Source organism: Platalea leucorodia (assembly GCF_965183815.1).
Source record: "Platalea leucorodia genome assembly, chromosome: 18".
NCBI classification, from domain to species: Eukaryota; Metazoa; Chordata; class Aves; order Pelecaniformes; family Threskiornithidae; genus Platalea; species Platalea leucorodia.
Window position 1 is genome coordinate 9,109,763 of NC_138840.1, and position 27,771 is coordinate 9,137,533.

A 27,771-nucleotide genomic window follows, 5' to 3' on the forward strand; every position below is an offset into this window, starting at 1 on the left:
TATATCTAATTAGCTTTCATCCGTTTCCTGCAAGACAAACCCCTAGGACTCACACGCGCGATAAGAATGACCCAGAACTCCTTCCACCATTTTGCCCCGGTCAAATGAACACAATCAGTTCCTTTGACATTTGTTACCAAATCCCGTCAGCATTAACACTCCGGGAAAATACACCAAAGGCTAGGAATTTACATCTGCTTTTCCCTCAGGATGACATGCCACACTGTAAGCACTGATGCTCGGACTTCCAGCTTAAACTCCCTCCCAAACAGAAAGACCTAAGCGCAGTGATCTCAGACAGGGTGAAACACAAAGTAACTTTCAAATCTGAGCTCTGCTACCAGCAAAACGTCCCCGTCGGCTCAGCCACGGGGACCAGAGGCCCCACGCATGTTCCTCCGTGCAGTTTTAACGCCGTTATCGGGACCCGCACGGCTCAGGCTCGGCCCAGCACCACGTGCCCCTTGCTCAGGGAGGCCCGTTATCCCCGCAGAGGCCCGGCAGGCCCGTGGCACCCAGCCCAGCTCCGGGCGAGGCCGGAGACCACAAGGCAGCAGGGAGAGGCGCGGGGCGACCCGGGAATCACCACCCTCCAGTCAGCCAAAGGGCGGGCGGAGGGGCCGGGAGGGGCCAGGCCGCGTTGGCGGCTTCCCTCAGGCTCGGGGGCCGCCGTTGGTTTCCTCACGGTTTCCACAGTGCAAAGGGGGCCACAGGCCTTGGGGCGGGGGCTCTGCCGAGCGGCCCCCGGGGCGGGGAGGCCCAAGGCCGGGCCCTGGAGGCCCAGAGGCCGCCCCTGGGCCCCGAACCGGCGGCGGCGGCGCGGGGAGGGGGGCGGTGCCCGGCCGTGACTAGGCAGCCCCGGGCGGCGGCCGCGGGACCGCCCCGCCCCTCGCCTCCCATTGGCTGAACACCCGCCCCTCGCCTCCCATTGGCTGAACACCAGCCCCTCCCAACAGGCCTCCCTTAGGGACTAGCCTCCCATTGGCCGAAGGCTAGCCTGCCTCCTGGCCTCTGATTGGTCCATCTCCAGCCACCCTCCGTCTTCGGGCGGATCGGGGGAAGAGAGGCCGAGTCGCTCCGCCCCGCCCCGGCTTCCTGCCTCGCGATTGGACCAATCGCTTGTCACTCTGTTGTATGCGTCCTTTATTGGCTGGAGGAGTCCGTCAGTCACTCTGAGGGTATATTTTCCTCCGGTAAGCCGTCAGGACAGGGCCGCGCTGTGGGGGAAGCACAGGGCGCGGCGAGCTGCTTCCTCTTACCGTTGCACCCCGAGACTTAGCTTTCCCTTTCCCAACAGCCTATTTGCCAGCGAGGTTGTCAATCAAGTGTGAGGGGCGGTACTTCAGCCCTACGGTGACAGAGGAAATTGAGCCCACCTTCTTCCGTTTCCGAATGGATAGCTGAGCTGTCCTTTTATTTTTATTTGTCTCTTCCATTGGGCAGCCTTGCTGTCGATCGCAACACGGGGCGGGAACCAGCCCAGAAGGACAGTAGGCGGGAGAACAACAAAACCTACTCAGGGATTGGCCCACAAGCCATCAATTCACGAATCCTTCTCTTTGACGGGCTCTTGTGGCCGTCAATCAAGGACGTGGGCGGGCCACCCGCTGGCGTGGGGCGGGACTAACTTTCTGATGCCGCGATGGGCCTCCTCGGCCGTCCGTCTGCCTTCCCCCACTGCCGATTGGACGAGCACGCCGTCATTCCGGCTGGGTCAGCCGCTTGATTGGGCCGCGCTGGGGGAGGCGGGGTGCTGCGCGGCGGCTGCGCGGGGGGACGCGGCGGGGAGGGACAGACCAGGAATTATTTTTATTTCTTTGTTTCCCGGGGAAAAAAAAAAAAAAAAAAAAAAAAAAAAGCCGCGCGCGAGAGAACCCCCCGCGGGGGCGGATGGTGCTGCCGTGACCGGGGCGGGCCGGGGCAGCGCGGGGCCGGGACGCGCGGCGGGGCCCGCCGGGCCGGGCCGGGCCGGAGGCGGCCGGGAGGATGAAGCGGCGGAGCGCGGACTGCAGCAAGCTGCGGCGGCCGCTCAAGCGGAACCGCATCACCGAGGGCATCTACGGCAGGTACCGAGCGGCCGCCGGGGTGGTGGGACGCGCCGTCCCGCTCCCCTCGCGCCCCCGTCCCGCTCCCCTCGGCGGCTCCCCGCCGCCCCGCCCCCCCCGCCCCTGTCAGCGGGGGCCGCGCGCGCCATGGCGCCCCGTCTCCCCTCAGGCGCTGCCCCGCCCCGCGGCCTGGTCGCGCCGCCGCTAGGCCGCGCCGGCCCCTCCGCCGCCCCCTCGCCCGCCCCCGGCTCCGGCGAGGCTGTCGGGACCGGGGGGGGGAGCTGCTGGCCAAGGTCCTGTCGGCGCTGCCTGGAGGAAGCCGCGAGGAGCCGGTGGGAGCCTCCCCCCGTGCGGCGGGGCGGGGGGGCCTTCGCCGCCCTGTCTCCCGGGGGAGGTTTCCCCACCGGGTTCTCACGGCTGGGCTTTCCCTGAGGTGCCGAACCCGCGAACCGCACGCTGCGGTGGTTCCACAGCGGCAGCGTGGTAGGGCAGGCTGGCTCTGGGCCGCCGGCTTTCGGCGGGCGGCAGCCTCTCCCGCTGAGGTTAAGAAACTTGGTTTTCACGTGGTGGTGAAGGTTCCCGTGCTGTGGCCTCTGCAGCGGGACCACGCGAGAGCGAGAGGCGTAGCAGCGACGGATGCGAGCAAGAACTTGCGTGGGTAACGCCCGGAGCGGGGATGGATGGCCTGGTGGTGGCGAGAACGCAGCGGGTGTCTGGCTCGCCTCTGACCTGCGAAACGGGAAAGGAAACGGTAGCGAAATGAGATCCACGTTCTTAGGCACGGGGGGTACCTCATCGGCGTCTGGGAGTAAAAGCGTGCTTTCCAGGTCTTTGCACGCAGAACGCACCAAAACACAGATTCCTAAGCATTTGCTTGTTGTGAGCGTATTTTAAAGAGTATTTTAGAGCTCTGCCTTCCTGACTATCTAAGTATGCCAAATTTTATTTGAAATACAATAATTACGTATTTCTGAATAAAGAGGAGTTTGTTTTAGTACAGGCTGGAAAGCTGCCTTTTGAAAGTTACAGTAAGCATAATGTCCCGTTTCTGTTTCTAGCTCAGTTGAGGTTTATATATGCAGTCGCTGGAAACTTGAGCAAACTCCTACAATGCAGATGTTGGCTTTGCATAAGGTAAACAGTGGATAGCGAGCTCTGAACTGTAACAAAATGGTCACAGTATCCTGCTTATCCTAGCTGTAGTGAATCTCTAATTGAGAGGAGAGGGCATCTTGTTGGTTTAGACTCCCAGGTTTTGAGACAACGGTGCTTGGAATGTTAAAGAAAAACACATCCATTGCTTAGAAGTTAATATTTAAGATGACTGGTCTTAGGAAAATAATTCAAATGTAAGCAATTCATTATATAATTAGTTAGTTTTCAAAAGTCATTCAACATCACATGCTCTCATGTCACCTTTGAGGTGACTGGCTGGAAGGGTGGGGTGAGAGGAGGAAGGAATATGAGAAAAAGATGAGAGGAACACCCGATGATGAGTGTGTGCAGCATGTAGAGCTGTTGTAGTTGCCTGAACAGCTAATAGAGACATCTGGCTTCGTGCACTTTCTTCTCCTGGAATGCTTTAGTTCAGAAATAGGATTTTTAGCCTTTGTTTCACGTGGCATTTTGATAAACAGAAGTCAGTGACTTCAAAGTCCCACAGAAGGAAAAGAGAAACTAGTGTGAAGGCTTGCCTCTTTGGAAGGCTAACCAGAGAGAGGTACTTCTGCATGGACTGTGGCTCTTGTTTCTTTTGATCTCCTTCTGCTCCTCCCCCCTCCCCCTTTCTTTCTCCCCACAATTCAGAGAGATTATGTACAGGTAGCTTCTCATATAACTACAGATTTCTAAATTCTTGTAATTACTATAGTTATTTACTCAACTTATCTTAATTGTCACCATCAGCTTACACAAACCCAGTAAATACAGGTATCAGTAGGTGTTGTAAGCAAAGCAGCTAGGCTGAACAAACAGCATGATTGAGATACTTAACTCTTGTAGGATTTTAGTTTGCTTTTTAAATTAAGACCAACCTTCCCATCCTTGTTCCCTCTCCAGTCTTTCAGTGCAGAGCTAGGCACAGCTGTTGCTAACAGACACATGTGAGCGTGGTTGAGAGCTGCAAATCTGGAGAGTTTTGACGCAGGTGAAGCAATGAAGGAATTGTCCTGCAGTAATCTCTGGTGGCAGGGTTCTCTACATGTGTAAATCTGAAGCCAATTATAAGAAGTGACAGAAAAATAATTTCTAGTCACAGAACAGCGTCAGAAATGTAAAATCCTGGGTTGCACTGAAAAATGTGAATATCCTGTCTCCCTGAATGTTAATTTTTTTGCCAACTTCTGCAGTATCCTTTTTAATAAGTTTATTTAAGGGTTCACAACCTTTCTTATTTGAAATTTTACAGCTGTAGTTCTTTGAAGTACTTTCTCCAACATTCACTACATAAATTAAATGGACTGTTTGGCCTCAGCCCTTCATAAACACTTTCAAAGTTATTCCTGACCAATCTCCCCCCCCCGCCCCTTCCCCACCAAATTTTCAACACCTGCCCTCCCTGTTCTTTACACTGCTTTTCCCATTCTGCTGGTTTCCCCTCTGCCTGCTTTCTGCCTCTTTTACCCCCTCTTTCAGTTTAGTTTTACTCCCCATCCATAGCTCTAAAGTACTTCAGGCTGCGTAACGTGGCATGCCAGCGCTGCCGCTAGCAGCTTTGCTCCTGTGCACTGCGACTGAAGCCTTGGGTGCCAGTGGTGCAGCGTCACACCTTCCAGTGAATATTGCTGCCTGTACTCTGAAAAACCAATCTACTGTTACGTGCGAGCACCATAAAGACTTGTGCTGTTTAGAAGTATTACAGTATCTGTGGAAAGAGCACTATTATAATTCAAACATAACTGTGCTTTCAATAGGTCTGCAAAACCAACACACTAATGGTAAGAATCGTGAGATCTCTTGTTATTTCCACAGTTGTCCTGGTTTCGGCTGGGATAGAGTTAATTTTCTCTCTAGTAGCTGGTATAGTGCTGTGTTTTGGATTTAGGATGAGAATAACGTTGATAACGCAGGGATGTTTTAGTTCCTGCTGAGCAGTGCTTGCACAGAGCCAAGGCCTTTTGTGCCTCTCACCCCAGCAGCGAGCGGGCTGGGGGCGCACAAGGAGCGGGGAGGGGACGCGGCCGGCACAGCTGACCCAAGGGATGCTATATTCCGTACCATATGACGTCATGCTCGGCGTATAACTAGGGGAAAAGCTGGCCGGGGGTCTGCTGCTCGGGAGCTGGCTGGGCATCGGTCAGCGGGCGGTGAGCAGTTGCATTGTGCGTCACTTGTATATTCTTTTATCATTATTATTATTATTTTCCTTTTCTTTTCTGTCCTATTATAGTGTCTTTATCTCAACCCACGAGTTTTACCTTTTTTTTCCAATTCTGTCCCCCATCCCACAGGGGAGGAGTGAGCGAATGGCTGCGTGGTGTTTAGCTGCCTGCCGGTTAAACCACAGCAACAGTGCGTGCTCAAAACTTTGCCTTTTCACTTTTTAAGCTATCCATTGCCGTTGTTTTACAATGCTTAAGCAATTAACATCATATACCTTTGACACTGTGCATGCATTAAAACCTTAATTGTTAATTAAAGTATTCATTGCAGCTTGTCATCAGTTAAGCAATTGAAGTTTACTTGTTACTGCTTGTTTTTAAGGCTCCCCAGTCCTCATCCTTGATCTATTTAAAATCCTTCAGCTTTATTGCTGATACTGCTTGTTTTGGCTCTACTGAATCATATTGGCACTTGGTACCAATTTTGTAGCTGGTTAAGTTTCAAGATGAATTCCGCGTGTTATTGGCTGAACTCACACTGTCACATCAGCTGATTTATGCTATGTATCATGGATTTTCTGACAATAGTCCTTAAACACTCTGCGTTCCTTTAGAATTAGGATTTTTTTAGCCCTATATATATATTGCCCTTTATCACAGGCATTACCTGGGCTGGCAGCCAAGCGAATGCCTGGGAGGATGTGTATGTGTCTGTCATCCCGCGTGGTTGCTGAGCTGCCCCGGTGGCGTAAGGCAGTCTGTGCCCCGGGCATCTCGCACTGGGCGGCATTTCTTGCTGCCACCGTCCCTTTGCTAGGGCACTCGTGGTTCTGTATGCCACCTAACTTCTGACGCGGCTTATTTCCAAGGACTTGATTTTTGACTCTGCTGACAGCCAAATAAACTGTAAGGAAAAACAGTTCATTACTAACTCCAGGAATGTGCCCTTTTTTTAGGCTTTTTTTTTTTTTTTTTAAGATCCATAATGATTCTTCCTACTGATTTATTCTGGCACTTTTTGTATAAGCTTCCTATATGGAGAAAAACATTTTCTTCTCAGCCTGCCCTGGAGGTCTGTAACAAACCAGCAGTGCTACCTTTTACGACTTTAAGTTAAATTCAGGTCTCAAATCTAATTTAGCTTACATTTAAATGTGTTCTACTGTGTCAGCCCCAATGGTACATGTAATATTGCTTCCCTCTGCCAGGGACTTTCATTGCCTGCACACCGCAGTTCCTCTAGCTTCATTTTATGTGTTCTGGACTTGGGTGTTTTCAGCCGAGTTACCGCAGTGGGCTAACAGTTTCTCTTGTTTCAGTACTACAATACTGATTGCTGATTATATGCCTGCGGTTCAGCAGCCTATTATACTTGCTTCCAGAATTACTGTGAGAGTTTTCTGTTTTGTCTTCCTTTACTTACGTTTCCATAGTTCAGTGATTGATATATTCTGTGCCATATCGAGACACCGAATAAGTAGTCAGGGAGGTTTCCTGGGATTCTTTACATTTCTCCTCCTTTTCAAAAGTTTAGTTGGCAAGTATTTCACCTAATAGTTTCCAGTATGCATACCACGTCCCAGCAGTTGCCTGTTCTCTCTTGCATACTTGCTGTGCTCATTCTGTACTACTTTTTTTTGTCCACTAGTAATAATCTTACACGTACATGTATATTTCTGTGTTTACATGTATAAAGCTTTTTTATTGGAAAGTCTCCAGCGATATTCCGTCAGCATCCCCGAGGTTCTGTCTGGCATCGGACGGGTGACCTTGAGATGGCGGTGGTTGACCATTGGTCATTTCACACCCGTGCTGAACTTCACCTTTCTAAAGCCCCCCCCTGCATCTGGTGCCCTGCCCGCCTCCAGATGCCTTCCACTCCGTTGTCTTGTGTGAGTCAGGCTGCGAGATGAAACGTGCCATCAGTTCTGCTGAGATTCACTTGCCCGCCTTTGGGACTTGCTGATAATAGCGGATAGAATAGTGGCTTGATTTGCTACCAGTTTGCATTTGAGGTGCATAATTGTTTTTTTTCTAGTGATTTTTTTTTTTAATATATATTTTTACCTTACAGCAAGCACAATATCTGTTTCTGTGGGGCAGTAAAAAGAGAACAAAGAACAAGGGGAGGGAGGAAAGGAGGGGGGGGAAAAAAAGGGAGGAAAAAAAAGGAAATGGCATCTGGCATTTGAGGCATGGGGGAGGAAGAATAAGGAGGAAAATTATTTGTTTGAAAATTCAAAGGGGGAGCACAGCCACTGTTGGATTAGGAATAAATCTTTATATTCAGTATACATTAGCAAACAATTGACCTTTCACAGAATTTGCAGCACTGTAATCACTGTTCCTTCCCGTTCGGTACCCTGCTCTTCTCACGAGTGTGTCCATCCTTCTCCCCGCTCTTATTACCCTACAAGATCAGATACCATATGCTAGTTTTATAGGGAAAGCCCTGGCCTCCTTAACCTCTGTCACATCACTGAAGTCAGATTTTTTGACATGTGTCAGAACATTGGATAACCCAGGTTTTAGGTATTTATCCGCAACAATCTTCCCCTGTATTGAGAACAAACTCGGAATTATAATTGGCATCATGGAATATATTTGGAGCCTTTCTAATATAAGGGCTACAGAGGTTAGAAAGCACTTCTGCCTAGCGAGTATTATCTGTAAGTGAGGATACTGATGCAGCAGCTATCAAAATTGGAGAAATGTGTGGATGTGCCCAGAAAGATCAATGACTGTCAGAGGTTCACAGGCACCAAATGGCTGGTGCTGGATTCCGACGGAGCGCCGGCTGTCTCGGCTGCGGGATGCGCGTGTTGGAGGGGACAGAGACTAGGTAACAATAGAAACCCGCCGAAGGGAAGAGCGGTGTCTGGAAGGAATCAAGGGATTGAAGAGCAAAGATGAAGTAAAGGTGGCTAGTACAAAGCAGGGAAAGGGAGGAGGGCTGTTGCTGAATTTTGTTAGTCATTTCGTTCATGTGATCTTATTTGAAAGGTCCGTCGTATGAAACAAAGCAGCAAAAGAGTGATTAGCCTGGCCAAACGAGAGGTCTGTTAGCCCTTTTTTCTTTGGAGTTTAATTCTTGCTGGATTTTTTCAGCTATCACTAATTTAAGTGTTCACTGAAGAGGTGTCTCTTCACTAAGCGCTTGTAAATTAACTGATGAACTGTGTGCTTGCCCGGAACAGCAAATCTTGGTGTGCAGCATACCTCTGTGGAAGAAGGGAAGCCGAGATGTGTGTTCCTTTCTTCCGCCTACAAAGGCTCATTGCCATCTGCAGACTGCAGTGTGCTGCAAAGACACCCGAGCTGGTTGTAACCCAGCTGTGTGTGCGACTGTGGCAGCGTGGACGCTCGGCACGGTTTGTAACACCGTCCCACTTCCAGGAGGGAGCTGATGTCTTCAGGCTGCTACCAACATCGATTTTTTTAAAGCTGGGGTGGAGTGTTTAGTTATGGACTGCAGTCCCTGGCTCTGCAGTCCTGCATGCTTTAACTGGGGGGGCAGGGGGTCCTGATTAAAAAAAAAAAAGTAGTATAATACCTTTAAATGTTTTCTTTAGGTGCGTGTATGCATGTGGACTCAGGCAGTTGAATACATATGCAGCATATATTACATGACAGTGAACTTTGTTGCTGAGGCCAACATAAGTGGATGAAGTCTTTTATAAAAGGAAATAACTTTCTTGTGTCTTAGTCTTGTACTCATTAAATTCTTAATTGCTTTTGAGTCCTTCAGATGACTGAGTAGTAGGCTCTTTAATATTGTTGGGAAAACCTTACTACAAATGTTGTATTGTTACAATTCCACTTTAAAAGGTGGTAAATGTTACCATGGCCTTTGGATTGATACGGATTTAATATTAGAAATCGCTTTGGTGGCTGTATTACAGAACTCTTATTCAGCAAATGCTTTAACTTAGCGTGGCACTTAACAGTTGAAAAGCATTAGTTCTGATAACCCTAATTTGCTAGGAAAAATGTAGTCTCTTTATGGATTTCAGTGGCAGAAAAATAAACAATAGCCATAACTTTAACCCAGGAAAGAAGTGCCTACGCAACACAACTGCTTTTCCGGCTGAACAGACAGAACAATGATCGCCTAGGTGGGATGCCTTTATGTATTTTCTCAAATCTTAAGAGCTGCACATGTACCATTCAACAGCACGGCCAAAACGAACACAGCGGTGACTGCATACCCAAACGTCTGTCACCTTTTATGTCTGAGTATGCTCTGAATACAGCTGCTTTTTACAGATTTCTGTTGAAGATTTAAACTTTAAATAAACAGAGAAGAGCAGCATATGCAAACAGACTCTGCCAGGACAAATGTGTCCATTTAAGGTTTTTTTGGTGGGTTTTGTTTGGTTGGGTTTTGTTGTGGGTTTTGTTTTGTTTTATATACTTATGCTGTAGTTTCATTCTTTTCCAAGAGTAATTTTTGTCTAAGTGGCTGGGGGTGGTTCTGTAAAAATTGAAGAAAGCAGTACCTTAACTTTTCCAACTGTGTGCGTCATTAATTTTGTTTCAATTAAAGTGCTTCCCGTAGCCTCTTTATTTGCATTTTTTTAGTCCCATTAGGTTAAACTCCAGATACAGAATATTCAAAGAGGTGGGCAGGGGGAGGCTGAGGTGGGTTAAATGCAGGAATAGTTGCTTATTTGTCTCAGACTTCAAAAATGTATTTTCTATGAAGTCTTTGAGTAGTTTGTGCTGATTTAAAGCATGTGCTCATGTAAGTACGTTGGAGAGCATTTATGTAAGGAGTTCCACTGAAGCAATTCCTTTCAGGGGGCTAGTCACAGTGAAAACCGTGGCATTGGACTTTTGGGGGAGAGCCTGGTAACGTACGGTAAGTGAGACAGCTAGGCAAAACGCTTCCGTTGGGGGAAGCTGTAGGGCCAGGACAGTCGATAAGGGTCACTTGCAGGCACATGCAATTAATCTTTGATTCACAAGAAATCAAAGTGTTTTCCCAGTCGTGCGGTTTGGAAGCTGACCTTGTGTGCCAAGGAACAGGTGTGATAATTGCACGAGTGGTTCAGTTGCTTCTGAACCTCTGCTGGTAGGTAACGCTTTTCACGGAAGTTTTCTATTTTGTGTCTTCTCTGAAGAACTTCCTAAAACAGCCACGTGTCCTCGGCCACTGCAGAAACTTGACCCTACCTGGCACCACGCAGGCAAACTCTTGGCAACTTAGCAGTAAACGTTCCAGGGCAAAGTTCTGCTGGTTGTGTTGGCAGTATGGCAGAGGAGGAAAAATAAGTTACTAAAAAGAAAAACTGCCCTTGATTTAAAAAATAAAAACACATTTAAAAAACCCCACCTTTGTTATAACCCAATACAGTGCCACGAGGTAGTTGCGTTTTGGGGTACTGGAGTAACGTACTCGATCCCTGGGTGCTGGGCTGGGGCGAAAGGGGTTTTGGCTTCCTCCTTTTTAGCAGAATGGGTTGGGCTGATCCCTCAAGGGCTCCTGTGTTAGCTAAGTATGATCTCAAAATATTTTGAGCTCTATAGCCAAGAAGGATCATAAATGGTTCAAAATGCAGGACTAAGAAGAAGAGAATGTGGCTTTGAAATAATAAAAAAAAATAGAAGTTAGACTGGCTGGTCTCAAGTCTCATATGCCTCTGTTTTTCTGTTGTGTTTGTTTTTTTTTTTAAATGGATACATTTACTTTAATGTGGATGTTTTCAAATATAACTGACAAGTCAGTATCAAAACAGTCTTCCTAATTGCTATAGTTATAGGCTTAAAATACATCTCAGTTTATTGGTGTTGCAGTTTCTGTGTTAAGTGTGGAAAATGAGTGAACATCTGCAGTCTGTTGAGGAGAGGGAACACAGAAATCTGAGCTCCAAGTACAAGACTGCAGACTAGAAGAGAAGCATTGCAGCTGTGACAGGGTACCTGGTGGCAAGACCTCACTCCGTAACAGGGCGCTGCAAAGCTGAAGGGAGATTGTCGCTGAATGTCTTGTAAGAGCAGCGAGCCTTCTGTTTCTTTGCTACTTTAAAAAGAAATGCAGTTGAATACAATTAACTTCATTAGACCAGGCCGGATTTTAATGTAATAATGAAACTACCTATTTCGTAGAATTATTTTGGATGAAGTATTATAGTTGTCTGTAGTTTTTATTCCTGAACTTTTAATTTAAAAAAAAAAAATAAATAAGAAAGTCTCTCTGTTGGTAATACTGATCTGAAATTACCTTTCTTTTTTTTTTTACAGTACTTTTCTGTATCTGAAGTTCCTGGTAGTGTGGGCCCTAGTACTGTTGGCAGATTTTGTCCTGGAGTTCAGATTTGAGTATCTGTGGCCATTCTGGCTCTTCATCAGGAGTGTTTACGATTCCTTCAGATACCAGGGTTTGGTAAGTATGACACAAAATGACCATGCCTTTGTAGGGAAATCCTGCAGTGTTTCAGGGCACGTTCCACGTTCTGCACCTAACTTAATGGTGCTGTTGATCATTTTCACGAGAGGAGGAGTTTTCAAGTGACATGGGGACCTGGACTCAAGTCTCTCTTCTCTGACTGCCTGCTTTATCTGTGGCAAGTGGAAGGGAAATATATAGCTATCAAATTTTCACCGTAGGAAAATATTGTTTGAATTCCTGAGATCGGTGTATTAGTTCAGATCCCTATATAACAGGGTTTTCCTTAAAATAAAGCCTGTGCCTGTTTAGATATTTACTACTCTTTCAGAGAATAAATGATGCTGCTGGTTGTTTGTTTGTTTGGTTTTTCCCCTAGAAGGAGAATATAGTAATGATAATACTATATCAACAGTGTAAATGAAAGTCTTCAAACAAAATAATAAGCAATCAATATAGCTGTAAATATAGCTGAGACTTATTGGAAGAGTGGATGGGCACAAATTCTCAAGTTGTACCTGTTCTCTCTTAATTGGCGAAGTTTCTACTTCCATTGGCTAGACTGCTCCGTTTCTTTGCCCTGCTTATAAACAACACTAGTGTTTCTATGTTGACATCATTGTGGTGTCACTATTAATAAAGAAACTGGTAATATTTGCTGGAATAAACCAAAACACTCTTCTTTCCCCCCACCCCTCCTTTCTTTTAGGCCTTCTCAGTATTTTTTGTTTGCGTAGCATTCACATCAAATATAATATGTCTGCTCTTCATACCAATACAATGGCTGTTTTTTGCTGCCAGCACGTATGTTTGGGTACAGTATGTCTGGCACACAGGTAGGTCACTACTTCTTATTTACAACTTCCTGATTCAAATACATCTCTTACAGCTTTTAGTAGCACGCAGAAGCCCTCTTCTATTTGTTAGCGCATTGGTTTTAATACATTTTTGTTATGGTTGAAAAATGTTCTTTTGCTTTCGTTAGTATGCTGATTTGCACTTGATCCATGTCTGGGTGGATCTTGTAGCAGTCATTGAAGCTTGCCTGGTGGAACTGAAGGTGTATAAACAGGAACTCCAGAGCTGTAAAACAAAATTTTCCTGACTTCAAAATGCTTCTGCAGCAGTCCAACAAATACAGGGCACATAGGAAAAGTTTGTGAAACAGTGTTACATTCTTCCTACTACTCAATTAGTGTGCTGTTAATTTTGGATATTATCATAGTTCAAATTCATATTAGTCAGATCTTTGTGTCAGCTGAGTTCAGTTTCTGAGCAAAAAGGCTGGTAATGTCAGTGGCTGCCCTGACAGTTTGAAACATGTACGCAGAAATCTTCTCCACCCCCCCCCCCCCCTTTTTTTAATCCTTAATTGTTCGGGGTTTTTTTAATGAATCCTTGGGTTCTGGGGTTTTGGGGCAGCAGTTGGATTGGGGGCAGGTGGTTTGGTTTGCATGAGCACTAATACTTGACGTGGGTTACATGTATGTCTTTCCCTCAATGAAAAAAATCTAGGAATAAAACTTGATTTGTGTGTTTGCTTGTTTTGGTTTTTTTTTTTTTTTTTAGAGGTAACTTTTCCCTACCCAAGTCCTTGGGATTTGGGGCTTTGGTAATATTTCATGTTAGACTTGCCATCAGATCACAAGGATTTGCAGGATAGCATGGATCGTTTCTCAGCTTACTGGTGAAAGCAGTCATCTTTCTGACGAGTTAGTCATTTATAATAATGACGATGTGGGAGCTAATGGAAGATACTGTGAACCAGTTGCTGCCCAATTTAACATACGTAAAAAATCTGGAGTTATTTTTAGGATTGTACTAAGATGTTGAAGTGTTATCTGAAGTTGTTCTCAGAGTTGATGTTTAGAAACCCTAAAGGAAAAACCTGATGGGCCAGTTTTAACTGTAGCGATTGAGCTTGTTTAATATTTTAATTCACTGCAACCTTAGGGATTCTTCTTTTTAAAAGCTCATCTAAGTTGATGGGAATTTGCTTTTTTTTTTTTTTTTAAGGAAGTTCTGATCTTTTTAGGTGCTATGCCTACCTAGCTGAAATGTTGAGTCCCTTTAAGCTGACATTCTGCTGTAGGTTTCTCATTTATGCAGAGTGCAGCTATTCAACAGAGACCGAAGTAGAGACCACAGTAAATAACATCAGGACTCAGAGTAATGCTCTTTTTAGTTTCCAATTTAAGACCTGTTTCCAAATCAGCACCCAGTATGTTGATGTCAGTATGTAATCAAGAACTTTTTTTCCTTCTATGAAGCTTGTGGCACCTAACTGGAATTGATGCATGGAAATTTACAGTGGCTATATTGCATGCAGCAGCGGCGTTTTCCATTGGCCAGGAGGATTAAGACCTTAGTTTTGCTTGGCTACTATTTTACATTCTCACCAGTAGTGCTGGAGAGAGAAATCAATACAGCATCCTAAACGTTCCCCGATGTAGGGGTGTGAGTCGCAGACTGTTGTCTGCATTACTGTATATGGAGTAACCAGTGCTGTGCTTACTCACTCCTGTTTTCTCAGCTGATGTGCTCGCTGCTGCTACTAAGATATACCTAACTTGGAGTGAAAAAGTAGTCCAAGCTTACCGCTTCTGACTCAAAGATCATAAGCTGTAACATTACCTCATCTTCTGCAGTTTCTTCCATTTGTGTTCCTTTTCTGTATAGGGTCTTGTGCCAAGCTATTTCATTAGCTGTGCATCTGTTATTTTTCACTGATGCCTTGTAAAAGTAATAAAGCAAGATAAGGAGACAAAAGTTTAGAGTTGGTTTAAAATAAAGACATCCTAGATACTTGATTCTGAAAAAACCCTCTTACAATTACCTATATGTCTGAAAATTTCCCTTGACTTTTGGAATGTTTTAAAAAGAACATTGAAATGTTTTGCTGCTTGTAATACATTACTATGGTGTTTCTCTCTTTTTCTCTTCCCTCAATAGAGAGGGGTGTGTGCTTACCAACAGTATCACTGTGGATACTTTTTGTTTATATTGAAGCAGCCATTAGATTTAAAGATTTAAAAAACTTCCATGTAGACCTTTGTCGTCCATTTGCAGCACACTGGTAAGTGGTTTTTTCTCCTTTTCTTATTAAGCTTTATTTCACCAGGGAAATTAATATTCAGGGCTTTTTATTTTGGTTCAGGGTTTGTCTGTTCAGTTCTCCCCTCACGCATCTGTCCTTAAATATTCCACGAGAAATGTATGCTAAACATTAGCCAAGTGCCACCTTTCTGAAGATACGCTGCTTGTGAGCTGTCGGGAACTTGTAGCATGGATATTCCTGACGGATCTTGGAAGTTCTTGTCATCAATTTACAAATTTTGTATTTACATAATGAACAGATGGTAAAAGTAGGAAAAAAAGGTATTTTCCCTGAGAACTTATGTATCCTGTTATGAAAATTTTCTTCTTTTTTCTCCTGTAACAAAGCATTCCTCTCTTTCCCCTCCAATGAGAAGGGTTCTCCTGAGTGTCTGATTTCATACGTCACCAGAGGAAGCGAATAAACTTCAGGTTGAAAATTGTGACAGAAAATAAAAACCAAACACTACTTACTACGCTACTTCTTGGGAAGTGATAAGAGTAACTTCAGGCAAAAGACTTAACTGCTGAGTATCCATATCTGGAAGAAATGCACTTTTATTCTGCGAGTTTTTAGTGTAGTATGCATTGATCACGCTACATTTAAAATGTGTCCCGTTTTTCCTGGAGCCATTTGGTCCAGTTCCCTGTGATACAGTCTCCAATAAGTTAGACATCTCTCATTTTAATTGTCTACATCGTGCAATAAATCCCTTAAACACTAATTAAATTCTGTAATAGGTTACAAAAGCACTTTAGGAGCAGTGAAGAAAGGTCTTTCTGCTGCTGAATTGGATGCAAACATTTCAGCTTGTCATCAGAGTTTTAGAACTGTAAGCTACAGCTGGCTTTACACAGTGTTACAAAAGAAGCATTGGCAGAGATAATGTCAGATGCATATGCAAATGATTCTTGCATTCTGCCAGCTTACTTAGAAATGCAATTTGCACAGTGCTATTACTGAGCAAAGAATGAGAAGATTTTAATGGTTAATAGTCATCTGCATCTGAGTTTTCCCCTGATCTAGGACACCTTCAGTGTTTAAAATGCAACTTCACTGTGCTTTGTTAAAATACTTGTCAAAGATATATTTATTTTTATACAGGAATGGTTGCTCATTGATGGAGTATCCTTGTTAATAAATACACTAGCATGGTTTGCTAGCATTCTGTATTGGTGCAGTTGTCACAAGCTAGTAAGAATACTTAAATTCTCCGTGATGAAGCTGATATGCTGAAAAATAATTCCGAAGTTCTGTTATGCCTCTGTCATCCCTGTCAACAATTGGAACAGCAGAGTTTGGCTGGAAGTGAAATTCTTCATATCTTATCTGTCAGTAAGATAAGTGGAAGAACTAAGTTTAGAGATTAGATGTTTTTGACTTACAGCTTCAAGGTCAGCCTCCTAAAGCAGGAATTTCCAAAGGCTGTTCGTTGCCCACAAAAGATGCCTTAATTGCGGCCATGCTCAGCAGAGCAGATGGTTATGGAGGCTTTACCTCCCCGGTCAGCTCTGGCTGTACCGGCTGTGGGTGGCGGCACTTTGGCTCCCAGCCTTGGTGGCCCCCAGGAATGCAGTAGCCCCAAAGCTCTGTGTTCCAGCGGCTTCTCCAGCTCTTGTTTCTCAGCCGGCGCTGCAGTGAGAAGGTATCGCAGGGCCTGTTGCAGAGGCCGTATTTTGGAGAACCGTTGTTTTGTCTCAGCTTTAAAGAGTGGTGGAAAAGGGGTCTGCTCTTAATTTCTGAGTGCGAAAGGATAGGGCTGAGGATCAGTTTCTCCTTTCACTGTTCTGGATGAATGTTAACACGTCTCCCAGTTTAACATCTTATATATTACATGGCTCTTTAGCAACAGAACTTGGGAACTTCTGCTGTATTTGGCTGTTATCTCCTTAAAGATGCATAATTCCTGGTCTGGTGCTTGTCTAAAAGCTGTCTTTGCTATGCGTAGTGCAATTGCATTGTCGTAATCCTTTAATCTAGGCTACAGTTAATTGCTGTCTGTAATGAACTGTAATTTTATCTTGATAAAGAATTGCCTACGTTTTTGAACTGTGGCTCTATTGTAGTACAGCAAAAAATGTTTTATATATAATTTTCTATGAAAAGTTGTAATCCAGATGTATTCACAGCTATATAATTTATTACAATTTATTAATTTGCTATTATGGTTACATTTTGAATAATACCGTTGCTTTTTTTTTCTTAGTATTGGCTACCCTGTTGTGACTTTGGGCTTTGGCTTTAAAAGTTACGTCAGCTACAAAATGCGTTTAAGAAAACAAAAAGAAGTGCAGAAAGAGAATGAGTTCTACATGCAGCTTCTCCAGCAAGCTCTGCCCCCAGAACAGCAGATGCTACAAAGGCAAGAGAGGGAGGCAGAGGAAGGCAAGTTATACTTATTATTTACTGTGTTTGCTATTATCTGCTATTTTTAAAAAAAAAAAAAAAGCCCGCTAAGGAAGAGCTTCTTTAGTCCATGTTGTTCATGTTGTTTTGATGAAAGTATAGTGAACTTAGAAACAGAGGAGCCAGAAATAAAATTATTTTGGCAGTGATTAGTATGAGAGTAGAAATGAATTACGTACTCTCTGTTTAGTTCTTTATTAGCAACTGCATCAATCTCGTCAGTCGGTGCTCTGTGGAGCACCAGTATTTATTACTAAATCCCTTGGTTACTGTTTCCTGCCTGTAATGCGGAAAAAGTCTTAAAATATCACGTGACTTCTGGTTGTCTTTTCTAAATAGACTCTAACAATGATGATTTTCTGCAGAAATGATTGATGTGTACTTAATGGTTTTTCTTTGTATGTCACAGTATTGATTGATTTAATGAACTAAGTATTTTTTTTTTGTTTTGGTATTGCAGCAGCCAAAGGATTATCTGATATGGATTCCTCAATACTTTTGCAGCACAATGGAGGCATTCCAGCCAATAAAAAATTATCTGCAACGTTGCCAGAGCTAGAATATAGAGAAAAAGGGAAAGAAAAGGACAAGGATGCTAAGAAACACAACCTTGGAATAAATAACAATATTTTGCAACCTGTAGACTCTAAAATACAAGAAATTGAATATATGGAAAACCATATCAATAGTAAAAGATTAAATAATGATCTTGTAGGAAGTACAGAAAACCTCTTAAAAGAGGACTCATGCACTGCCTCGTCCAAAAATTACAAAAATGTCAGCGGAGTTGTGAACTCCTCGCCTCGCAGTCACAGTGCAACCAACGGGAGCATCCCTTCCTCATCTGCTAAAAATGAGAAAAAACAGAAGTGTGCTAGCAAGAGCCCCAGCACACATAAGGACTTAATGGAAAATTGTATTCCTAATAACCAGCTAAGCAAACCAGATGCACTGGTAAGGTAAGTTTGATCTGAGCATTGTGTAACAGCCTGTCTTATCCTCCCTTCGTTCCAGTACAGCAGACCTCTTTTTTTTTTTTTTCTTTTCTTTTTTTCCTTGGGAAAATGTAACTTATGATCCCATAAAGCCGACAGAATTGTCTGGTAATGCAATAAGATAACTAGGAGCTGGGCCTTTGGGGTTCTGTTCCTGATTTTTGCCGCTGGTTTGCTATGCAGCCTTGAGGAAATTTCTTCCTTTCTACCTCGTATGCGGTACTTACCTACCTCACAGGGGTGTTGTGAGGCTCAATAAATAGCTTTGACGATCACGTGGTAGAGGCATGAGAGAAATGTGGAGAACCATCATTGCAGAGCTCAGTGGGTGTGTTCGTGACGGGTCTTCCGTGGGGGGACCTTTACATCTCCAGGGAGTTCAGTGGGGTTCGATGGTGCTTGAACAGGCGTTTTGTCTTAATTTTTTGTTTTGGTTTGTTTTTTTGCCTTGAAATGTTTGGCTTTTGTTTTAATCTTCAATTGACAAGTATGGATACAAAGTATCAGCTGCTACGTAACTCCTTAAAGTGCTAAGTTCAGATTCCTGCTTGCATACCTGCTGCCGCCTTGGTTTAAGTACAGGTCGCAGGGATTTAATTTAGCTGCCTTGTAAACTATGAAGATTGAAAAAGTCACATCTTTACACATGCTTATCTGAAGTTTAAATAAAGTTGTATTTATGAAATGCAGCTAAGCGCTTACAGCATGTGAGTCCTGAGACACAGGATGTTGTCATACGTTACCAAACCCAGTACTTGTAAGAAAGGTAATGCGTAACTGTTCAAAATGGGGATAGAGATACGGCTGGAACAAAAGCGTTGCAGAGTTTGCGCTTTCCTACCATTCCTGGCTTTTGTCTCTCTTTTTCCTTTGCTCATGTGCTGAACGCTCTTTGGCCGACAAATCCTCGTTAGCTAACTTCATTGGCAGGTCGGGTTCGCTTTCCCTGCAGGTACCTTTTGATAATTGGACTGTTGACTCTGGTCTGTCTCTGAGGGTTTGTGCTACGTGAATACAATTACTTCAATGAAAATACTGTTTTCTCCTCTGATAATCGCTCTGCCACTGATTGGTGTACCTCTGCCAATTACATATCCAGACTAATTGATACCTAATGTCTGTAGAGAACTTGTATGAAGCAAATAAGAAACCAGCTAATCAATCTGAATCAAATTCAGCCAAGATTAATGGGATGCAGATGGCTCTGTCTTCAGCAAAGCTGCGTCTAAATGAACACGTATACGACTGCTGTATTTGTATGTTACCAGTTTCAGATGGGCACCTCTGTCCTCTTTACACGGCTTCTTTGCTCACTGAAGAAGAGAGCAGGTCAGCTCAGCTTTGCTGCCGTTCAAGATGGGGTTTATGAGTCCTGAGAAAAGAGAAGGGAAGCGCTTTGTAGAATGACCTGCCAGACCCATTTTTGTCCCACGTAGCTATGACAAGGAATGAGATTTAAACCTTGTATATTTTAAATTTTAAATTACACATTGGAATTTTTATATGCCGTGATGTGAGCTTAGACCAGGTGGTCATTGTAAGTGTCCAGAGCGGGTTTTCTAACGCAGAAGTGAGTATACAACTCACTCGCACAACTCCAGCTCCTCTAATTCACCAGGCAGGGACGGAGTACGCAATTAGTGTACTCTGAAAGTGCCTTTGTGTAACGTGGCCTAACTCTGCCCTGAAAGCGAATTAAGCTACTTCAGCCTTTTGTTTGTTGAGTGTTTGTGTGGTGCGTGGGTGCGACGTGGCTGTTGTGCTACAAATTCACGTAGCTGCTTATTGTGCACTGATTTCCCCGCGCAGGCAAACGAAGAGCGCTTAAAACACCAGCTTCCCATGTGTCGCCGCTCGCAGTTTCTTACAAATGCAGATGACTGAAGTCATTCATGAAATCTTGTTCCAGTTCAGATTGAGCATGTAACTCCTACACCGATAGAAGCATAAGCTTACCTGACAAATTGGCTGGGATGGAATGCACTTAAATTTAAAAATTCATGTTTATTTTTTTAACTTGTCAGTTATCCTGTCCCTGGAGCGTAAGGCATTTGTTCATCTTTTCCACTTACAGTAGTGTTACTTGTTCCTGTTATTAGGCTTTTTAGTCTGCATCAGTGGTGTACCCTGAAAAGGTCTGTGTGAAGTCCTGCGTTTCCGTCTGACTTTCAGATCAGATCTGCTCAGCCTCCAAATAAAGATGCTTTTTATAACTTCTTGTCCAGCAGACTCACAGCAGGATGTCGAAACCAAGCTGCTTTCCTTTTGTGTTCACAAATTATTTCCCTGAGCTGACTAACCAGTATTAAATGCAAAGTATGCCTTATGACTGCTAGGGACTCGGGATTAACAGGGGTTATTCGAGACAGTAAAGACTGGGGGGTTTGAGAACAAGGCAGTCTTGCGTGCTTGTTAACTTTTTCTTTTAAATACTTGATATGACATTTATGTCTCAAAGGCTACTGGTAATTAAGTTTATATTTTGTATATACAACATTGCTCTTCTTTGAAACAGTAAGTTTTTATTTTTGTTCTGTCTGGTAAATGGTTAGTGCATATGCGTTTAGTTTTTTGGAGAGGAGGTTACTGATCCCCATCTGTAGGTATTTCAGTGAATATAATGTTGTTGTCATCTCGACAGCTAGAGCAGGGGGATTCGAGAGGCTCTGTCCCTGCTGGTCAGCCTGGAAAGTAATCTCTGCCATAGGTTTTTTGTTCCTACAATTGAAATGAATGTCTGCTTCTGATGGATGCTGAAATCTGCTGTTTGTTTGTCAAGCGCTTAATTGAATCTCTGATCTGAGCTGCTTATTTCCCAACGCTATGGTAACTGGGCCAGTGGAGGGGTACGTTCGGTATCCAGTGGAGGGATAAACTTGGCAGCCCTTTACACTTAATTTTGTGTCTCAGGAGGTGCAACAAGCTGGCTTCTTGTTATTGTTTCACTGTCACTTCTGAGGTGCAGCAGGCTTTGTTCATGTTTTAGGGGCTTGATGTATGGAACAAGTCCAAGCTGTAATTGCTGCAGATTTTTTTTTAATTGCATATTACATAGTAATAATCATGTCCTGCCTCTAGCTGTTTGCACCCTTAAAAAAAAAAAAAATACACACACAAAAACCTGGCAGTGCAACTTGGCAAAACTGTTTGTATCCATAGAGGTCTTGCCTTTGGCACATGAGGTGCTGAAACAAGCTGTCTTATGTACTAATTATTCTCAGAGATAACGATGACATCTTCTGGTAATTGGAGTAAGAAAAATATTTGTGAAGCAAGGGCTGGCCTACCACATCTCATTTTGCTTTCCTAAAATTTGATGTTACCTGCAGAGACAGACTCAAAGGCTTTAATGTGAATTTCTGCCCATTTGATGGTGATTATTGTACCTCTTCTGCGGCACCACTGGTGTCCTGAGAGCGATTGCTGCTCCTTCCTTACCCCCCTGCCCGAAACGGCGTTCGCGCACCAGAAGGCTTTCTGCTGTCAGCTGCAGGGGGGAGATGGTCAGTGTTTCGTGCAATACGATGGGAGTGAAGGAAGGCATAGAATGGAAAAGCAAAAGAATTGGGAATGTAAATTAGAAACCTGGGAGATGATCCTTCTGGCGGAGCATTGTCAAGCCACTGTCAGCATAGTGCTTGGACCGTTCGGAAGGAGAATAACCTTTTGAAATGCCAGCTACTCAGATCAATTCTGTGTAGGAGAAAACTAACTCACTCCGCTTTCTCTCTGTGGATTACTGTCTTTTTGGTAATGAAAAATGCTCTGAGGAACTGCTAGTAACAGCATATTAGTTACAGCAGGAGAACCGCGGTGCTGCGGGATCACATTGGCTGCTTCAAAGAAGTAGTTTTCACTGCGGGGGATGCTGATGCCAACAGATCGGGCCGGAACAGAGCAAAGGGAAAAATGGGTCACTTAGAAAAGCATCCGAGTGCCTTCTGGGTCTTTTAAAACTTTAATTTTTATATAAATTGTGTTTAATTTCTGTGCAATTGCCAGGTGAGTATGGAATTGTGTTAATAGAGTAAACTAAGTGACAAGGATATGTTATTCACCAGTTATTAATACTTAGGAGGATTAAGCTGAATTGAATTCTTTGAGTTGATCCATCAATCTTCCCTGAAGCATTTGGAAAAACACTCAGTCTTGGAGGTGATTACTGCTCTTACTCTTCATCAGTGGGATCAGGACTCGTATGAGGTAGTGCTGAGAAAAGAAAATGGGTACATTCTGCATTTATAGTAATGATAAACCAAAAGAAACTGGCTTTAGTTGTATAAACAGCACAATTTAAAAATAGTTGTGTGTCAAAATGACTTGCAGTTTGTGCAGCAATAGAGAAAAGTATCTTCTAGAACTCGGGTTTCCCCCCCCCCCCCCCCCCCCCGGCCCCCAGCCCTTGTAAATAACTTTTCCAGTAAGCCTGGAAATGAGACTTAAGCAGAAAATGAAATGGTAGAAAGAATAATAATAATAATAAAGTGCTGTCTTATTGGGTCATTTATCATTGTAACAGTAGCGCAGACTGCTAGGGAGGGGAGGAGGGAAAACCACACGCTAGTCTGCGCTCGTAGCGGTGAGGCTCGCTTTTATGACATTGTATTGGTTTACCTTGATGGGGTGCTTTCATTTTAGAAAGGGCAACAGACAGGGTGTGTTTAATCTCCCTGTAATTCTGTGAAAATGATGGACGACCTCTCTGTCCGTATACAGAGTAGAACTTTGCCTTGCTGTTCCGCAGGAGGAAACTTTTAGGCTGAAAATGTTTGACTGGACTTCATAGGATGGATAAGAACACAGTTACGCACCAGAGAATGCAGGGAGTACGTGTGGTTTTGAGGGAAAACTAACTTCATGTCTTCTTTTTTTTTTTTTTTTTTTTTTTTTTTTTTTTTTTTAAATTAAGTTGTATCTCTAGCTAATTGTGGCAGGTCTGGAAGAGAAACCATATGGGAAACATTTGGTCCTTGCATTACGATGGATTATTAGCTTCCTAACTAATTTTAGATAGTAAGGAGCATTTATTTCCTCTATAAATTGCGGAAAATGTCTGCTCTGGTATTTAAAGCTCTAGCAAAAACTACAGCATAATGAAAAGGAGTAATTAAAATCCAGTAAAACCTTACTTTAAAACTTATTTCTAAGCAAGTCCATCGACAGATAAATTTCCAACGGTCCATTGACTTGACAGAGATGAGTTTTCTCTGTGTTCATTCTCTTCTGCCCCTTTGGAATTGCACTACAATAGCTGGTCGCTCACTGTGTGTAGACGGAGCATGTTTAACGTGTGTTATTCTGTCTTTCGACTGTTTAAGTTAGGTCATCTGTACTGGTAGGAGCGACTGTTTCACAACAGAATAAAAACTCGTAACTGCATGGTGGCCTGAAAAATTCAGATGTACAGGAGTACTGGGATCCTTTGATTAGAGTAAGTCCAACCGGTGAAGTTGTCACTCTTTCGTTCCCGAGCGTATCGTGAGCTCATTTGTGGTGGCTAGTAAATTGGGGAGTCTGTGTGTTTTAACGGACGCACAAGGTATATAGCTCCCGCTTTACACCTGCAGGCAGTTCCTGAGAAAAAGAAGCTCCTCTGCAGCATTTAGTGAACGAGGGTTGCAGGCGAGCAGCGCCAGCTGCTATCGGTGCCGCTGTCGGTGCCTGGTCTGCCTGGACCTGTTATCGTCGTGCGGCTGCCCGTTTTTCATAAACAGCCAAAGCACCCAGAGTCTGAGCAATTCTTGTTGAGTTTAATCCTGACTTCTTTGCGATTTACAGTGAAAGTCATAATGAACTCATTGCCCTGTAAAAGTTACCCGAAGCCCCCCGTGGTCCTTCAGAGTAAAAGGATGAATATTTGACGCTTGGAGCATGCTTGAAAAGTTAAGGCAGAAAGGACATGCATGAGGCTTTGGCCCTGCGGTCAGGCAGGATTTCAGTGATGTATCGTGAGTGCGGAACGCTTCCTGATCCCAGTTCTCACAAATCTGATGTATGCAGTTCTGGTTGGACGCTTTTACCTATGCTGAGTAAAAAGGAAGGCTGTGGCTTGCGGCTTCCTAGATTTCCTCCCAGTTTGGAAAGCAGGCGTCCTTTCTGGTCACGTTTGCGTGCGCTCTGCAGATCACGCAGCTTTCATCTTCCCTTACAGCGCGGGCTGGACCAGCCCCACGAGCGCGGCAGGTACAGAGCCCTCACGGAAACGGGCAGGAATGCCATGAACCAGATGGCCTGAGAAGTTTGAACTAACGTCAATACTCTGTTGCCAAAAATACAAATTCAGCTTGTCCTGTGCTAGCACCTCTGATTTATCAGGCTTTACCTGATCAGTGCTTCCTTTCCTGGAATACTAAATACCCAAAATAAATCTTGGTATATCTTATTTGAGCAACTTTGACATAGTTTTAGTTATAGGGAAAAGGCTATTTACAGCTCTTATTTTCAGTTATTGTAGAGATGTATGTTGAAATTATTTATGGAGACTTGTCAATGTAAAGTGTGTGTGATTTATGTGCATTCCTTTACATGGCCCTACCAACCATTTTTTCACATATTTATGAAAACCTATATTAGAACCTCTCAGCTGTTGGCAGACAACAGTCTGTTAATGCTTCCTACAGCATCCGACTCTCTTCAATTAATGTTTGCTCTTTCTAAAACACTTAGTTGCTGCTTATTGGAAGATTAAATTGAACCGCTACATCATTGCCCAACGACTGTCCAGCCCTATCACTGAGCATACTGAACACGGTGAAAATACGTACCTAATGACATCTGCTGATGGGTTTTCCATTTTTGGTTTGTGTGCTATGGTTGAATGAATATTTGGTTAGGCTTGCAAATTCTTTTCCTCCTACAACGGAGTACAAGGTGTTGAAATGATTTGTGGTCTTCAATATGAAACGTGTATTTGCTTTGTACTATTACTATTTGCCTACTAAGTATAAGTTGTGGGTTTTTTTTTTTTTTCTTTTTAAAGGTACGTTTGACCGCAATTTATACTATATTAAAAGAAAGTCATCTTAGCAGTAGGGCAGTTCAAGTCTAACTAGAAAGACAGCTTAGTACAGCTGTAGGAAGCGGGATCCGAGCGTTGGAGTTCTATGAGCGTGTTACAGACCGTGCTCCTGCATCGGCTGTTCTGGCTGTTCATTTACCCAGTAGACCTCTTCGGTGCAGTTTTAGCCTATTACACTCGTACCTTTATGAATTTCCATAAGTTTGATGATTCCACATTTAACCTCTTGATTCATTCCCAGAGGATGTGCTTATGCCTCACGTCGTTACATCTCTCACTGGCATTTTAGGTTGAGATTTTCCTGCACTGAAGCCCAAAAGAGCGAAGTGTTTTCGTTACGAGGACACAAATAACCGTTCATCTGGGCTAGTGGATGGCAGTAAGGGCAGTTCCTTTGGGCTTTTGTGACTATTTTCCCCAAGTCTTAATACTAATTCTGTATGGAACTTTAGGAAATAAAGATATTTTTATCTTCTTTATGAACATTAAAAAACTTAAATCAATAGCTGACGGAGAAAATGAGGATTATGTGTGAATGACTGAGAGGCATATTTGCTTTAAATAAGTATGTAACACAGTGCTCATAAAAATGGTTGATTATTCACCTGTGCTGTGCTTTTATGCTACACATCAATGATCTTATTTTGAAAATGAGGGGAAAAAATTAAGGTAAGCTGGGGGCCTCTCTTTAGAAATTTGTGTTTTATTTAACCAATTTTGGTTGAAAATATTTTAATTAATAAGCTTGCATGAGTCTTCAAGAACTTTCTAAAGCTACAATTAAGTGTATAGCAGATGGTCTGTGTTCAGGAGCAATTAAAACTACATTTACTGACTCCTGAACTGTGGATGACTTAACACGTACTCTTTATTCAACACGCACAGGATGTACTTCAAGGAAAAAAAAAAAAACCACGAAACAACAGAAAATGTTTAGGTGAGAATTCCGCAGTATGCTCCATAGCTCAGCTCTAACAAACGAATGAAACTCATAATTTGTTGAGAAAAGTAAAATTTGTTCATATGTGCACCTGTCCTTGTTTATGGCTTCTCAGACTTATCCATTTCACTGCTGCCTGAAGAGGGAAAATACAATTCCAAAGGATTTGTTTTACAACTCTGCAGTGCATGGAGGAAAACAAGATTCCTGTGGGAGGTTATGAAGTGTGTGTATAGCTATACGTAGAGCTATATATGTACAGTTACATAAAACATTATTATTATTTAGCAAGGATAGACATAATTCTGAGGGTTTATTATTTTAAGAATCAAGGGTTTGGGGGGGTTGGCAGATGGTATGATGTTTACTCTGCTTATTTTTATATAACGTGCTTGAACCTTTGGGTAACTGGGAAATAAAGTTGAAATTGTCTTTTAAAATTGTCTTTCTTAGGTTGGAACAAGATATTAAAAAGTTAAAGGCTGACCTGCAAGCAAGCAGGCAGATCGAGCAGGAGCTACGCAGTCAGATCAGTTCTCTGACTAACACAGAGCGGGGAATTCGATCTGAAATGGGACAGCTCCGGCAGGAAAATGAACTGCTTCAGAACAAGTATGTGTTTCTACACAGCTGTGTAAATTAGTTGCTGGTGGCTATAGTCTGCTAAAGGGGAAGTACGATGTTAAGACAAAATTTGAGGCACTTGTCTGCCAATCCAGCAAGTCTCATGTGGGACCGCTGACAGCAATTTATTTTTAATAAGTAAAATCCTCCATTAAATCCCATACCTGTTACCTTCCAGATTACACAATGCTGTACAAATGAAGCAAAAAGACAAGCAAATGATCAGCCAGTTGGAGAAGAAACTAAAGGCAGAGCAGGAGGCACGAGCCTTTGTAGAAAAACAATTAATGGAAGAAAAGAAAAGAAAGAAGTTGGAAGAAGCAACTGCTGCACGTGCTGTCGCATTTGCTGCTGCTACAAGGTACTTTGTTCTACCCCAGAAGCAAGCTTGGCTCCAGAAAATTACTGAAATGTGTTTTGGGGGGATTTGGGAGGCGTTTTTCACCCTTCTGTACATAAAGGAGTAGCCCGTATTTGATTTTTTAAAAAAAGCTGTGTTTGTGTTAAGAGGTTTATTTGTGTTAAGGCAGTGGGAGGACTGCGAGATCTCCTTCCACGAAGCTGAGTCTCGGTACTCATACACGTTACATTTACAGGCTCTCGGGGTGAACGTGCTCCAAATTATCTGCTGTATCTTGACTGTGCTAATAGAGAGTTGTACCCTGCACGGGTCAGTCTGCTTTAAAAAAAGGAACGTCCCCTTTCATGTGGGGACTGCGAATCAAGGATTCGTGCAACGACATTGGCCAAAATACTGTCTTGATGTCACATCTTGAAAGTACGCTGCTCTAGCCGATGGCTACCAGTGCTCAACACGGTGGTGTTTCAGTAGTAACACAGGTGTATAGATGGGAAGTTTTTCAAGATGAAAGTATGGCATGAGTGTGGATGACTTTAATCTGCAGTGCTCCAAATGTCTAAAAAGAATTATTTCTGCT

The 27,771-nt window shown here is 43.5% G+C and overlaps 1 protein-coding gene across 1 annotated transcript in view; it reads left to right on the forward strand.

Moving 5' to 3' along the window:
• Positions 1-1,784: 1,784 nt before the first annotated feature.
• The window catches only part of MACO1 (macoilin 1), a 31,022-nt gene continuing 5,035 nt past the window's right edge, over positions 1,785-27,771 (forward strand). Inside the window, exons 1-8 of the mRNA XM_082329687.1 lie at positions 1,785-2,066; positions 11,609-11,750; positions 12,463-12,589; positions 14,706-14,829; positions 17,057-17,235; positions 17,717-18,215; positions 26,663-26,821; positions 27,012-27,194. Coding sequence (XP_082185813.1) covers positions 1,987-2,066; positions 11,609-11,750; positions 12,463-12,589; positions 14,706-14,829; positions 17,057-17,235; positions 17,717-18,215; positions 26,663-26,821; positions 27,012-27,194 — 1,493 coding nt within the window. The 5' untranslated portion in view covers positions 1,785-1,986. The remainder of the gene's footprint in view (positions 2,067-11,608; positions 11,751-12,462; positions 12,590-14,705; positions 14,830-17,056; positions 17,236-17,716; positions 18,216-26,662; positions 26,822-27,011; positions 27,195-27,771) is intronic.